The 15283-nt window shown below is 37.6% G+C and overlaps 1 protein-coding gene across 1 annotated transcript; it reads right to left on the bottom strand.

Moving 5' to 3' along the window:
• Positions 1-64: 64 nt before the first annotated feature.
• Positions 65-10686, bottom strand: tmc1 (transmembrane channel-like 1). Its single transcript, XM_028032984.1, has 20 exons — positions 10599-10686; positions 7587-7610; positions 6855-7320; positions 6581-6769; positions 6404-6494; positions 6228-6309; positions 5819-5925; positions 5621-5719; positions 5388-5530; positions 5160-5304; positions 4876-5070; positions 4111-4290; positions 3884-4036; positions 3089-3217; positions 2932-2999; positions 2554-2793; positions 2353-2478; positions 1879-1957; positions 1318-1453; positions 65-603 (listed from the first exon to the last, which is right to left on the bottom strand). The coding sequence occupies exons 1-20, from the start codon at positions 10633-10635 to the stop codon at positions 392-394; spliced, it is 2901 nt and encodes a 966-aa protein (XP_027888785.1). The 5' UTR covers positions 10636-10686; the 3' UTR covers positions 65-391.
• Between the last annotated feature and the right edge of the window lie 4597 nt (positions 10687-15283).

Here is a 15283-nt window from a genome sequence, read left to right as displayed (position 1 = left end):
TAGATAGATAGATAGATAGATAGATAGATAGATAGATAGATAGATAGATAGATAGATAGATAGATAGATAGATAGATAGATAGATAGATAGATAGATAGATAGATAGATAGATAGATAGATAGAAAGAAATCTACTGTTGTCAAGGAATGAAATATTAGGAGGCAGTGCAAGTACTGAGGTAAAATGTTTAAAGAAGATAATATATCCTTGCAGTCAACTGCAAGGACATTTCTGAATTTTTGTCATTCAGAAATGTCCGATTATTGGTCAGTTTTCAACAGAAACTAATTCTAAAACAGATTATCACACCAACTGCCTCCATTTAAGTGTTTTCTTTTTCCAGTTCCCAGGTAAATAAGTTACTTGGCTACAGCTTCTGTCTTTGTTCTGTCAGTGTCTCTCCAGACTCGGCACCCTGTACATCCTGGGCTCACTTTGCTGATGGAAACCAGGAAGGTATCTTGGGTTCCCATGGTTGCCATTATGGCAATTTCTGGGAGCAGGGCCTCTCACTGGGAAGTGTGGTTCTCTGTCACCAACAGACGGAGAAGGGTTGCGCACATGATACATCCTCTGATTTTTGTTGTAGATTTCTTCATCATCTGCAGAGAAAAAATAAAAAATAAAAATGTGTATATTATTTAGACAGCTTTTAGGTTTTTGCAGGGTCATGCTAATGGAAGAGTAGGAAACAGTGTCATCCCACAACTAAATTTAACATACGCCATTATTCTGCTGTTACCAGATGTGGAGAGTTATTAAATTGTTAGCTAAGTGCAACCCACTAGAGATTTATTTTCACTTGCTGGTTTTCTGTTGTATCATTTCAGATTAATAATTAAATTTAGGGGTTGGTTCATATTTCTGAATATCGCTTCATTTAATTTCCCTTTGGAATCAATAAAGTTTGTTTTGAACTTGAATAACAAGTACTCCATCCTTAAAGCCATCAAACAATGGCATTGTTGAGGCCTCCTTACATCTCTGAACTGAAATGGTTAAAACTCCAGTTAAATCACTGACTGCTGAGTGTAACTCCACATAACCCCGCCTCATAAGATCTGAAACATGGATTTCTCTGAACCTGCATTCAAACCGAAGGTTAGTTACGCTACTACAAACTGATAATACATGAAGATATAGGAATTAAGTTGCGAGTTTACACATTGAATGATTTTTTACTGCTACTGAATCCAGCTCCAAAACCACTTTCTGTGCATTTCTAAAGTACACAAAGTCAGTTTTTATTTTCCTGTTTAAAGTATTCCGTCATGACATTTTTTGTCTATCTTGTCATGTTGATTTGGCGTTCTCACCCTCTCGTCTTTGAACTGAAGCATTGTTGTTCCTCTGAAGCTCCGCAGTCTGACATGCTGATTTTCTGGCCTCCTCCAGATCCATCTGAGCTTTCAGTGCAGCTTGTTTATTCTTTTTCTTGTTTTCTTCATTTTGCTTGGAAAATAGCGCTCAGTTAATTCAGACCATAAATGTTTTAGCTGCACATTCTACTATTGTATGCAGTACATGTGTGGTACATGTGAAGCTACAGTATAGCATAGCTCTGGGATTGATGCAGTTTGAGTTTTCACTCTGCTGCTATCTGCTGGTGTGATCATTCTATTGCACTCAATACTGTTACAACGCCATTGGAGGAATACAATGTCCAATTTTTTTCCATTCTTTGCAAGTTCCAGTGTTGATAGAAAAATAAAATCCGGTGAAACAAACATTAATATTGTAAGATTAAATCACATCTTTGGTGAAAAAAATTACCTAATTCAGTTTCTTTACTTGACTAAACTTAATTTCTATGCATTCAAAATGAAATCTGAACCATATGATGTGAGGAAAACAAAATTATCTAATCTCTGGGTTACCATCTGTAGTTTATTCTTCAGTTCCACGTTTGCTTCTCTGTAGCTTTTGGATGTGGACTGTAAGTAATAAATGGCCAGTCTGAAAAATAAAGCAGCAGTAGATCATCAATGCTGAAGCACCCAAACATGTCCCAGTAAAATACTTCAAAGCATTTTTAAAACTGAATTTACAGTTGCAAGGAAAAGCCTGTCTACAGCAATTCCTGTTTTTGCTTCTGATCTCAAACATTTCAGTGCAAAAAAAAAAAACAGAATGAGAAAATGCTTTTTTACAGCACAGTGTATATGTGTTTTTGAGATTGTATGGATAATTTTTAACCTCTGAAGTTCAAGAGAAACTTCAAGAAAAAATAATTCAAATTAATCATTAAAAGCTGAAAAATTAATATTACATTCATATCCGTGATGATTGTATTTACATTTCTGATCTGTACTGTATAAACACTAAATTCATACAATCTGATGGTGACTCACACCATGAGCAATATAAAGGGCAGCACCAGCCCAGGGTTAGATGCATAGCTGAACACTTTACTAAACCAGGCCGGGAAATCGGACTCCAGCGTCTCTTGGATCACATCAAACATCCTGTTCTTGCCACTGTGAAGACATGATGGCAACTGAGAAAGAAACATGGGGAATTTCAGAAGAAACCCCTTGATCTTACATCAGTACCTGAAAGGTCCACAGTCAAATGATGGGGGGATGGTTACAATGGTGTAAATGGCCGGTAGAGTGGATAGGAAGAGGATGACCAGCAACATGGCCATGTAGAAGTTGTTGGAGCCCGAGGCTTTAAAGACCCGTTCCTGTGGAACATTGCAGCACATCACAGCCCAGCACTGCAGGTACATGGACACATGGAGTCGCAGGAGGTTCAGAGCCGGCAGGCAAGGGGCATAGAAGGCACCCATCCTGCAGGGGAAGGGAAGACCCAGTCATTTTTAGTGTTGTTTATCGTTCTTCCATACGTTTCTCACAGTACTAGTCCAACTGGCCTCATGTAAAGCCATGAAGTCGGTGCTGACAAATAAACTGATGTTTTCTTCTCACCATATCATTCCTTGGTTGAAGATAAGCCCCAGGACATTTCCACTGACATCAAACTCAGAGTACGAAGGCTTTTAGAAGAGTCAGAAACAACACACCTTATGGTACCTTATATACTTGGAATAAAATGTAAGTATATTTTATGAAAAAGTCGACTCACAAATCCAGCCTCCAGGTCCCAACACCAGCAATGGTTCAGAAAACGAACAAGCACAGCTCTTAGGAAATCTCCAATCAGCAGCGTAATGTAAGTCGTCATTGTGTCAGATATAATCAGGCGAACAAACTCCTGCATGATGACACAAACAAATGTAAAGCATATAATAATATTGCTTATCTTAAATGAGGGTTAACTGAAAAGTGAAATATCCAGATGTCTGTTTCAGCAGTCAGGAGGTAAGCATCATTGATTAGTTTTCTTAAATGCAATACAATGTAAAAGAAATCCAAACCACATTAGCTTTTTCATATCTCGAAACATTAGAACCACCATTTTTTAGTTATATAAAAATGAACTTAAAATATGTCAAATCCTTTAGTATTGTACCATCTAAACTTGGTATCCTGAAAAGTAGCCAAAATGTCCACATATGTGACAAAATGTAAAAAGCTATTACTGGAGAGCAACAACCTTTAATATGGTTTGCAAATGTGCATAATATTTACTGTTAAATTCATGTAAACCATGAGAAATAACTGTTAAATAAGTGCATTAAAAGTGGTTCTCCACTGATGTATTTACTGTAACTCAAAATCAGAACAAATGTTTGAATTAAATGAATATTTTTTGGAAGATTAATCTGTTAAAAGTATTATTAAAATTCTTGCTTTCTGATTTGCTTTTCATTTGTTCTAACATCATTAGACAACGCCTGTCCACTTAATATAATAACAAGCTGGAGCAGCACTCATATCAGACTTGCATAATAGCCCAAACACACACATGCAGTCTGACCTGCCCCACCATCGTCTCCCAGCAGGGCCCTCTCGGCACATCAGCAGGGTGGATGGTGACGGGTGGAGCAGTGCTGTTTTCTGATCCTGTGCCGTTATAAAGACTTGCTTCCCACATTGTAATGTTATACTTTACTACTTTCTCCTCTTTCCTCTGTGAAAGACATTCTGTGATGAATCATGTCATAAGAAAAGCAATTTTATAGAATCAGACTCACGGTCCCTCACTTTAAGGTTGATCGCGTCCATCAGTGCGATGATGAAGGTGTAGAGGTTCCCTAGGAAAAGGGCAAAGATGCGACCCAGCTGCCACTGCAGGGCGACACGGGGGTGGTAGTTCTCCAGAGCGCTGATGACGTCAAACAGCATGGGGCAGAACATTCCCAGTAACGACATGACCATATTCACCTGAGAGGCCCAAAGACAGCCCCTGAGAAAATCTTATCACACGTTTCCATCGAATTCTTCACTATCCATTAGTCTGTGTGTAGTGACGTCACTGTCTGTAATTGTACCACTTACTCTTTGGATAACACTGTGTTCAAATTGTAGTGTAAGTTGCTTTTACAATACCCGTAAAGCAAATAAAATAGGCAAAAATATTGTTGCAGCTATCCAACTCCTCAGTGGATGAACCTAACAAATATAAAGTTTATGCATAACATTAAAATCCTCTTGCTGTTTGATTTTCATTGTTTTAGATCTCTCTTATTAATATGGGATCAACTGCAGAATTCAATCAGATATTCAGCAGTGAGCTCACACTTATAAATAAAAAACAATAAAGAAATGTTTTTTGGGTTTTTTTAAAACTTAGCCTGAGCCAAATTTTTCTAACATAATTTTCCTGCAAAATGAAAAATGAAAGAAGACATAGCAAATAAATTAAAAAAATAAAATCATTTAATCAAATTTCTTTATATACCTAAAAATGTTGCTTCTAAAATATTCTACTGTAATAATCATTTCACTCGTTATTTGTTCCCTTTTCACCTCATTTCTTTCCCACCAGGTGTGATTCTCCAGACCATCCAGGGCAAACTTCTGAGACCGACGCACCACAAAGTAAATGAGGTATCCACTTCCTGCCAAGCAGCACAACACCAGGAAATTGGCCAGCACGCGCAGGAAACGAGTCAGATGGATGTTGTCGTCCTTTCGGCTCTCTTGCTCCTCCAAGATTGCTTCCTGCAGATGTCAGGCAGCACAACCGACTAACTCTGCTGTGTTGTTTCATTCATTGCTCCACTGGAAATTAGACAGAGAGCAGGCCTGACCTTAAAACTGGTGGTGATGGAGGCAAACTTGTTATCTGCTGTCTCAGGGTTTCCTATCAGGTAATCCCAGCTTGTGAACATTTTCCAGCTGAAATTGAAGCTGTTGTCATCTCCGACCCCTGACTCGTTTGCATTACGCGCCATCCTTCAGTCAGGAAGAATGCATTCTCTATGCAGCCTCATACAATGAAGACATACTGTCATTCAACACCTGCGCAGAAAACTTACGTCCGTATGACAACCATATAGCTGTAGGCCACTGTGCCCACACCGACTAGGAAGTACGACAACGGCATACGAAACTTGAACCAGCCAATAGCGCGCTGGTTGTTATAGTAACCATAGAAGAGGACCGAATACTGAGCGTAACCCTATGAGTGACATTGAAAAAGATTAAAAAAGCAAATTAAACATCTTGTTTTAGGTGGAAGTAATCAATGTGTGTCACATCTCTAACTGACCCCAAAGTCCCAAAGGACAGCAAAGTCCATGGCACCAGCTTCCTCAGCTCTGGGGACAGTCTTTCTCGGGATGCTGCCATAGGGCCTCCCCATTAATGCCTGTTCAAAAAAAGTAAAGAGGAGAATGATCAACATGAAATATATCTAGAGAGCAATGAACAAAAAGAAACTCCAGTTTAGGTTTCAAAGCTGGAGTACCTCTGGTACCATAACCAGGCCGAAGGTCAAACCAAACAGGATCATGTTGATGCCATACATCCACCGTAAGAAGATGAAGTATGAGGCAACTGAGGAGCCAAAATGACCTGAATGGCACATTAAGTACAAAAGCTTTTCACATTTTGTCATCTTTCAACTACAAACATTATTTTCATCTTATTGGCTGGTAGATCAGCATGAATAAGAGCATATTTGTGAAAGGTAGACATGGTTTCATAAACTTTTTAACAGTCAAAAATGCACCACACACTATTTCATGTACTATTTTCTCCTTTTTAGAAGGAAGATCATGTATACTCAAAATGTGTGTCTGAAAAGATGTTCTATTCAAATACATTTTAACATATGTCATATGTCTTCTTACTCATAACAAATGTTTGAATCTTACTTTCAATCTCTTTAATTTTCATCTCCCACGGGATGCAGGCTGTTTTGAAGTTCTCAAAGTCTCTTTGAAACTTCTTCCACTTCTAATGATGCAATGATTACAAAAAAGTAAAAAAAAAAAAACAGGATTAATTTGAGATTTTTTTTCTGAATAAGTAAACGTTGGCGTCTACTTGCCTTTGTCATCATGACCTTGTATGCGTAGAGCTTCCTGCCTTTCCCTTTCCCCAAAGCTCCCTCATATTTCTCCACAAATAGCTGAGACTCTCTAAAAGTCAGTAAATAAAGTATTGGCAAGTGACTTTTTTAAGTCATTTTGTTTTTTGTTTTTTTAAGTAATAAATTAAAGTGTACCGTAAAGTGACAAGTTTCTGTTTCATTGGCCAGGGCTTCCCCCTCAGACTTTGGATCAGCTTCTTCTTCTCATCCACTGCCTCCTTCAACTTCTCCAACTCCTCCGGTGACAGTAACTCAGGCCTCACCTCTCCATCATTATTGACTTCTTCCTCATCCTCACTTTCCTCACTCGTCTCTGGCTCTGAACTAAATCATTTCAGAAGGCTCTGTTAATGAGTGACGAGACATTTTCGTTTAGAAGCAGGAGCTATCACATCACATGAAGCATTACCTCGTTTCAACAACTTTTTTGCGCTTTTTCTTCTTCTTCACTCCAAGTGCTTTTTCTTTTTCCTTAAGTTGATCTCCACTTTCTATTTTCTCCTCATTTTTGGCACACACAGGTTTCAGTTTTCCCTTTTCACTTCTTTCCTGAGCTTCTCCATCCTCCTTCCCCTCCAGCTTTCTGGTTTTCTCATTTTTGAGGTTCTTCTTTGATTTTGTTGTCTTGACCCTGGTTTGATCCCGCTCACCTTTGTTTCCCTGATGTCCGCTTGTTTCATGTTCAGCTTTTCCTCTTTGCCTCCTACGTCTCTCTCTTCTCTCTGTCGTGGATTGAGATTCCTCTCTTATTCCTTGCACTGACTTGGATGATCTTTTTCTTCTCTGATTTTCCCTCTTGTTTTTTGGTCTGTCACCATTTCTTCTCTTCCCTTTGTGTTTTTGCCTCTCATGATTTTCTTGAAAATCTTCATCACCTGGTGAAAAATGAGAGGGGCGAGGGAGGTGATTTTATTTTTCCTTGCCATCTGTCCACCAGCTGCGAAACAGATGGACAGTTTAGCAGCTGTCCATTTCCACAGTAGGATGATTTGGTGAGATAAAATCTGGTCAAAACACAATCTCTGGATGTAAAGTTCTGCTTAATGTCCCAATTATTTTATTTTTTACAATAAAATAGTTCCCAGAAGTAAATAGTGTGAAATATTTTTATTCATGACTGAGATTTTCCGTATTGACTCACCTGCAAAATCCAATTCAATATCAGCTGTGGGAGAAAAACAATTCCAGACTAAAATTAGGACAACTGATAAAATGTATTCTACTATCAACATATTGAATCTGCAGGCATATAAGTTAGTATGTCGGAAAAACTAAAAAATTATACAGATTAACTATGGATAGACATGTTTCGCAAGCAGAAGTGTTATGTTTTGTTATTTAACATACATTTTAAAGCCATAGAATGTTTTAATCTCCAAGATTATTTTTCAACCATCTTTCTTCATATCAACCAGAAAAAGTCAGGTGTTAACAGGCTTTAATCCCAGCATGTTCTCTTGCTGTCAGTACCTAAAGTCTGTGTGGAATTTTGGAAAAACGGCAAGAGAGAGTGTTGGAGGTGCAGGACCAAACAGGAACATGGGAGACGCTGTTAGGTGGGTCTTAGGGAGGGAAATGAAAATGATCAAAACACAAACACTTTTTGATCAGGAAGGAAACATCAGGCTGTAAATCTTTAGTCCTTATTAATTTCAATAAAAAATACTGATTATGTATTCTCTGATTATTGCAGCTTGTCACGTTTTTTTTTTTGTACAAATCAGTCACATGCTTGAAAAATAGATTTTTAATCTCGTTGAGTTTTTTTGTGTTTCAATAAAATCTAAGTTAAAGATAATAATTTTATATCCATCAATCACAACTAAATATGGTTTTAAGGAAATTCTGGACTGCAAAGGATATTGCTGGACTAAACTCTCTTAAACTGTCCTAAATACTTATAACTATAACTCATATAGCTAAGGGACTTCAACTGCATCTTAAAACTTATACTAGAAAAATTGCTGTTCCAAGCGAAACAGCTGTGAGAATGCAAATCTAGAGAATGATTTCTGCAGAATATGCTAGAAAAAGTAGAACGAAGCATAAGAAGTAGGAAAAAAACAGAAAAAAAGCCAAACATATTTTTGCTAAATAGTCAAATTCAGCAAAAGATGTTTCAGCAGAAACAGAATCTTGTATGTAACCTGAAATATTTGAAAAAGTTCAATAGAAAAATGTAGCAGAAGATGTGGCATAATTCAGCAGAAGAAGCAGAATTTTGATATATGGATTGCTTAAATTGATTGAAGTTTTCAGAATGCCTTTGCAGACAGTAAAGCCAGTAAAAACAAAAGGCATCTGCAGAAAGGTAGACAAGCAGAATGTTGACACACATATGTAAACAGAGCACAAGAGAAAAACACATTGAAGAAATAGACAGTGTGACATGTCTGCGCTCCAGAAGAGTTTGACAAAAACCCCAAAGACCTGCAGCTATGATAGTCATAGTTCCTTAAAGTAGACATATGTGGCTACGTCTTGATGCATAAATTGTTTCTGTGCAGTTAAATATGTATGAACAGCATAACTTTGTTTGTCAATAAGTATGAAAAGTTAAAAAATCGTCAGTTACTAGAGTGTACACTCTAACAACTGACAGCAGTTAGAGAATTCCACCATAGGATCACATTGTAAACCTGAAAACGATCAAAAATCTGCATAAAACTTAAATCGTGGAAAAATCATAGCAGATATCAAAAAGCCGAGACATTGGAAGGTAGTTTAAAGTCTTGTGACTTGTTTAAACGTTGAATGGAGTTTCTACGATGAAGTAGGCAGAAGTAGTAAGCTGTGAAAAAGTAGAAGATTTTAGCTGAATTTTGTGGAATATTTTTGAATTTCAGTGTATGTCAATGTTGCTGAAATTTGCACAAAAGCACAAATATTTCAAAAAGTGTAATAGTAAAATTTAGCTAAAGATATAGCAGAAATCTCCAGAACATACATGCAGTAATGCATTCTCACTGATTAATAGAAATCATGCACATAACTGTAGTCATATGATATCAGTGCTTTATAACCAACCCCTCGCATTAGCTTTATTAAATCCAGTCAATTTTTTATATTGTGGATGCCACACTGACTCCATTGACTGGCTGAGCCAAACCTTATTGTGCACATGGGACTATTGTACTGTTGTAAATAGGGATAAAGAGGAAAACAAAGAGGACCACTGGCAGACCGAACAGATATTTATGTAGTTGGTCTTTTGATGTGTGTCCTTAGTGTAACCGGAGTGGGCAGCACATGGGTCATTACGGTCAGGTGCAGCCGAGGGGCACAAAGGAGTCAAACAATAGCCTGGTGAAGTAGAGAGGGGGAGGCTAAGCCTACGAGCATAGGAGAGCAGGGACCATCTCCAAAAAAAGGAAAATGGGGTTAGTTAGGAGGAAACAATGTAAAATGGCTTGTAAAAGTATTTTTTTGTCTGACTACAGCCACAAAATTCAATGTATTTCACTGGGTTTTTGGGTAAAAGGCCATCAGTAAGTAGAGCATATCTGTGAAGTGAAAGAAAAATCATACTTTGTTTTCAAAATTGTTTACAAATAAAGATCTGAAAACTGTGGAGTCCAAACATTCAATATCTCATATCTCATATTCAATATCTCTCTCTCAGTATTCAAGATCCAGTATAAATAAGGCTTTTTGTGATGCCCTTGGTTAGAGAATATTAGTGAACAAGTGTCAGCAAAGACCAAGAAGGTTGTAAGAAAGTTTAAAGCAGGACTGCATTATAAAACAACATCCCAAGCTTTCAGTACTGTTATCTCCACCAATTAAAAATAGAAGGAGTATGGCACAACTGCAAACCTTCCAAGACATGGCCAATCAGCAATTGGCCATGTCCACCATCTGGCTTTTATGAGAGACAGGCAAGAAAATGTCACTATTGAAACAAAGTAATAAGAAGAGGCCTTTTAATTTTTGACACAGGACATATAAGGACTGGTGGAGACCAAGCCTAAAGTTTCTTACCTGCACACAAAATGTTATAGATAATACTAAAGTGGGTGAAGCATCTTACCCTGCTTGTATAACAAAAATCTAAGCTAATTTATGACAAACCCAATAAATCCTGAGTTGTACTATATTAGAAAAGCAGAGCAGCAATGCCTATCCAGTAATGTGAACATGGTCAATATCTTACTGTCGTTCTCTGAGGTGATCAGGGTGTCTACAGGCATCTTCCTCTCATGGTCCTGCGTCTTCTAGAAAAGGCAACATCAGGAGGTGATGTGGACTGCAAAACAAACAGAGCTGCAGGGTTTAATACTTCCTCACTGCTGCTGTACCTTCTACTTCACAAGAAGGGAAACCCTATTCAAGCTCATGCACCGCTTTGGGGATGAAGGGTGTGGGTGCAGGTCCAGGTATATGTCGTTTTGCATGTGCGCTGATGGCTTGGCACATGATGGGTAACTTGCCTGAGAAGTTCACTTTTTCCTCACCACCCATCGACCCGAGGCAGGAACAATGATGAGCTGGAAACTCTAGAGCCAAGCAATTTCACTAACAATCAATTATTCAAAACTGTTATGACTGCCTTTTATGCGGCTGTCTGTGGATTTGAAAGATTATGCACCACGTGTCAGTGAGAGTGAGAGTTCGAGGTCTATGAATGGGGATGGCAAGACAAAAACATGGAGGTTAAAGGCAGGCCAGGTAAAAGTGAGGATGATGGCTCTTTGTACAAGAGTGTTCATTGTTAAAGTGTCAGGGTTCAACAATTACTTGAGTATTAATTTTCGACACACTTATAGACGTTTTGTCTCATTTGACCATAACATTTCTTGAGTACGTTTATAATGTATACTGTATGTATAACTGATGGATGGTCCATTCATTTTCTGTTCCCTCTTGTCCCTAGTGGGGTGAGGAGGGGTACATCCGCCAGGCAACACAGAGACAGGCAGGACAAACAACCATGCACACACACTTTAGGAGAATTTAGAGAGACCAATTAACATAACAGTCATGTTTTTGGACTGTGGGAGGAAGCCGGAGTACCAGGAGAGAACCTACGTATGCACAGGGAGAACATGCAAACTCCATGCAGAAAGACCCCTGGCCGGGAATCGAACCCAGGACCTTCTTGCTGCGTGGCAACAGTGCTACCTACTGTGTCGTATTGACAAATTCTTTCAGTCAAGTCATGTATCTCTGCAGCTTCTCTGGAGTTCTAATGGACATCTTAGCTTCTTCTTTGATTAAGGTTCTCCTCATCGATGGCGGTAGGAGTTTGTCCTGTAAATGTCCTGGATTTGATTGAGCGCTAGACAAGCACAGGTCATTCTCCGTTTGCTTGGTCAGTCAGATTAAGTTGACGACAACCGAATCAAAGTGCTTTACTGATGTAAAGGAATGTGAGAACTCAAAGAAAACTTTACTAAAAGACGATAAATAACTAAATGTAAGTCTACAAGCTAAACTTCTGTGGGCCAAAGTGGTTGATCCATCTGAGTCATCTCAATGTGTGCTTCATCCTGCAGGGAAAAAAAATAAAATAAAACTCCAGGATTCAGTATTAGGATTGTTTTGGTTTCATTTGCTTTATTTTTTAGTGAATGTGTTTTGATTACTTTGAATGTAACGCTAGCTAATAGTTTTGCACTACTGTTTATTTCACAGAGAGTTGCTTGTTGTACGGCTTTCCATTTAAGACCTTATCTGAAACCATAACAACTTTTGGAATGTATTACAGTGTTAACCTGAAGAAGTATAAAAGCAACCATTTTAAGAGTTAAGTTTTTTGATGCAAAATGTCATGTGTTTGAACATGCAGCATGCAACGATGTACGTAGAAATAAGTAACGTTAGTGCTAGCATAATCCTGTAGGGGGCGGTATTGCTCCAAAATGAAAACTTTCTAGTAGCAGGAAACGATAGGGTTGCCTTCTCAAACATAGTTTTCGTCGTACATGCTTCTTGTTTTGTATGTACTGGAGTTTGCCGTTTTGAATTTAAGAGGCCAAAACCGAGTGTGTGTGTTTTGGGTGAATGACTTGTTGCAAATTGTTCCGTTTTTCAATGCTAACGTTAGCCTTATCTATCTACACAGAACACAAGGGAGGAGGAAAGGGTCAGTGAGGCCATTTGAGTAGACTGTGATGTTAAAACAAACTACAGGTTAAATAATGTAAAATAAAACATAACTAAACCACAACTATAGTCATAATGCATGTGTCCTCATAATGGATACTGAAATAATAATTTTACACTGAAACTGCACACCAGAGCAATTAAAAATACTAAATGTAGGTTTATGTACCTGTGTGCAAATAGTTTGGCTTAGTTTTTCTGGTACTAATGCTTTGTTACCATATTTCTGCCTACAGCGTAAAAGTACCAACATGTAAGAATGTATTTTTCTTTTGAAAGCTGCTCATCCCAGAAACCAGTTAGTCCAAATATTCGCCATTATGATCCGTCCTACTTAAAACCAGTTTCCACCACAGAAAGAGTTTGTTTAAAATGGAAATTTTGAAGGATCCAGTTTCATCACAACCACTTGGTAAACTGTTTTTTGTTTAGTTTTGTTTGTTTATTGTTATTTTGAACATATTCTTATATCAAACTTGCTTTGATGATTTGGATATATTCTTACAGTTTAATAAGGTGTAGCACAACTGTCCCTGACACCTGTAACAAATGTTTTTATTTATACCAGATCAGGTTTAAACTCAAATAATCCAGTATTCTTTAAAAAAAGAGAAGTGATTCAGTTTCAGATTGCCCTGCACCTCTGTTTAATCGTTCTCCTATTTTGTTAGTTTCACTTCTTAAAGCTCTGCCTATCCCAGGCTGCAAATGGTCTCTTGATTTCACTAAGACAAATTATACATTTTAGTAACATATATAATTATTTCAATCTTCATCATAATTCTGTAATCTTTAATCTAGACTCACCCTTCAAAACAGTTTTATAGAAAAAAGATTTCTTTTTTTTTCTTTTTTTTTTTTACATTTTTTAAAAATTAGACTTAGTCTATATTTAATGTTATTTTCAAAGGGTCTTTTTCTTTGCACCCAGAGAGAAGTCACGTATTTCACAAAATAAAACTCATGTTGTATAGCTTCACTAAACATAGAGTGAAATATTTCATTCCTTCATTTTTCTTAATGTTGATGATTATGATACATGACGAGAACCCCCTTGGCATGTGACGAGATGCCACATGCCATCTCACTGTACAACAAAAGCTAAATCACTGTTCTGCACTAATCAGTCCAATTTCGCACAACTGCACTGTGGCACACTTGCTGTACATATATTTACATATACATTCTGTTCTGCATTTTTGAATCCTTGCAAGGTCTGCTCTAAGCTGCTTTTTATATTGACAGCATGTCATATTTTATTCTTATTTTATCTTGTCTACAATTGCTAATCAGTGGTGGTTGTTGTGTGTCTTGTCTCTATGCTGCTGTAACTGCGAAATAATTTCCCTGCTGGGATGAATAAAGTAATTCTATTCTATTCTATTCTATTCTATTTTCTCAAGGTTACTCACTGCTAACATAATGAAAACAAACAGCTTAAGATTCTTTTCTTTGGACAGTCTTGGAAAATTGTGGAAGGCTCCACAGAGAACATGTGATCTTTGCACAAAACATGCTGCCCATTCTTGTTGTGAGGCTCACTGTTTTTTGGTGTCATTATATTGTCAGGGCAGTAAATGATAGAGAAGCATTGGTGAGTTATAGTACCTCAAGTTGATATTTTGTTTAAGCAAATATAACATTTGTTTGTAGCTGTCAGTATGAAGGTGTTAGGCAGTGCGCCATCAACCTGAAAGAGCGGTGTCTAACAGATGAACCGACTGTTGCCAGGCTCTCCGCTCACAACAGGAGTGACAGGAAAAGCTTGAGGCACAGGGAGAAAGGCTTTCTGATGAGGTCATCAGACCTTGGTTTAAATTCATGGGAGAACTTAATATAAATGCTTTGTATTGTTTTTCATCATGCAATAAAATTATGTTCAGTCAATTAATGTTACCTCGCAAAGTTAGCTGTTCTATCCTTGTGGCAAGAGTAGGAGTGATTAGCGTAAAAGTTTGTTTCTAATGTACAGTGCAAAAATACTCCTATTCCTTGGATCTTCCACGTGTGTTGCATTACAGCCAGTGTTTTTGTGTGATTTTATGAAAGAACAGCAAGAAGAGAATGATTGTGAACAGTGAAAAACTATTACACACAGTTTTCATAAATAAAAATTTTGAAAGTTTGTTGTGGATTTCTATTCCGTCCTCTAGAACAAAAGAATAACATTTTTGACCTGTTATTCTTTGGAAAATACCTCAAATCAGACTGATCTGTCAACTTCAGTTTTTAAGTGTTGCCATAGACTCATTGTTGGATTTAGGTCTGGTTTTGACTAGACTGCTCCAACACGTGAATATGGTTTAATCTGAACGATTCAATTTTGGCTCTGGTTAAATATTTAAGGACTTTCACACACTGGAAGCTATATACCTCCACTACAGTCTCAAGTCTTTTGCAGCCTCTAACATGTTTTATTCCAAGATTGCCTTGGGCTTTGCTCCATCCATCTTCCCATCAACCCTGATGAACTCACCTGTCACAGCTGAAGAAAAACAACCACTATATTTTGTGGTGCAAACGATGTGTTTAAGGTAACGTGCAGAGTTATTATTACACCAGAAAAAACATTTCTGGATTTTGTCTTTTATTGTACCCAAGCATGGCTTTTGGCAAACATCAAATTGAACTTCTTTTGATTTTTTTTTTTCTTACCAATTATCCATAAAGGAAATTGGTTGCAATTGGTTTTATGTAGGAGACTCAATCCCAATAAAGTACCTTGGAGGTTAT

The sequence above is a fragment of the Xiphophorus couchianus genome, chromosome 12, assembly GCF_001444195.1.
Source record: "Xiphophorus couchianus chromosome 12, X_couchianus-1.0, whole genome shotgun sequence".
NCBI classification, from domain to species: Eukaryota; Metazoa; Chordata; class Actinopteri; order Cyprinodontiformes; family Poeciliidae; genus Xiphophorus; species Xiphophorus couchianus.
Note: the sequence above shows the minus strand (reverse complement) of the source record. Positions and strands in the feature narration are given on the sequence as shown.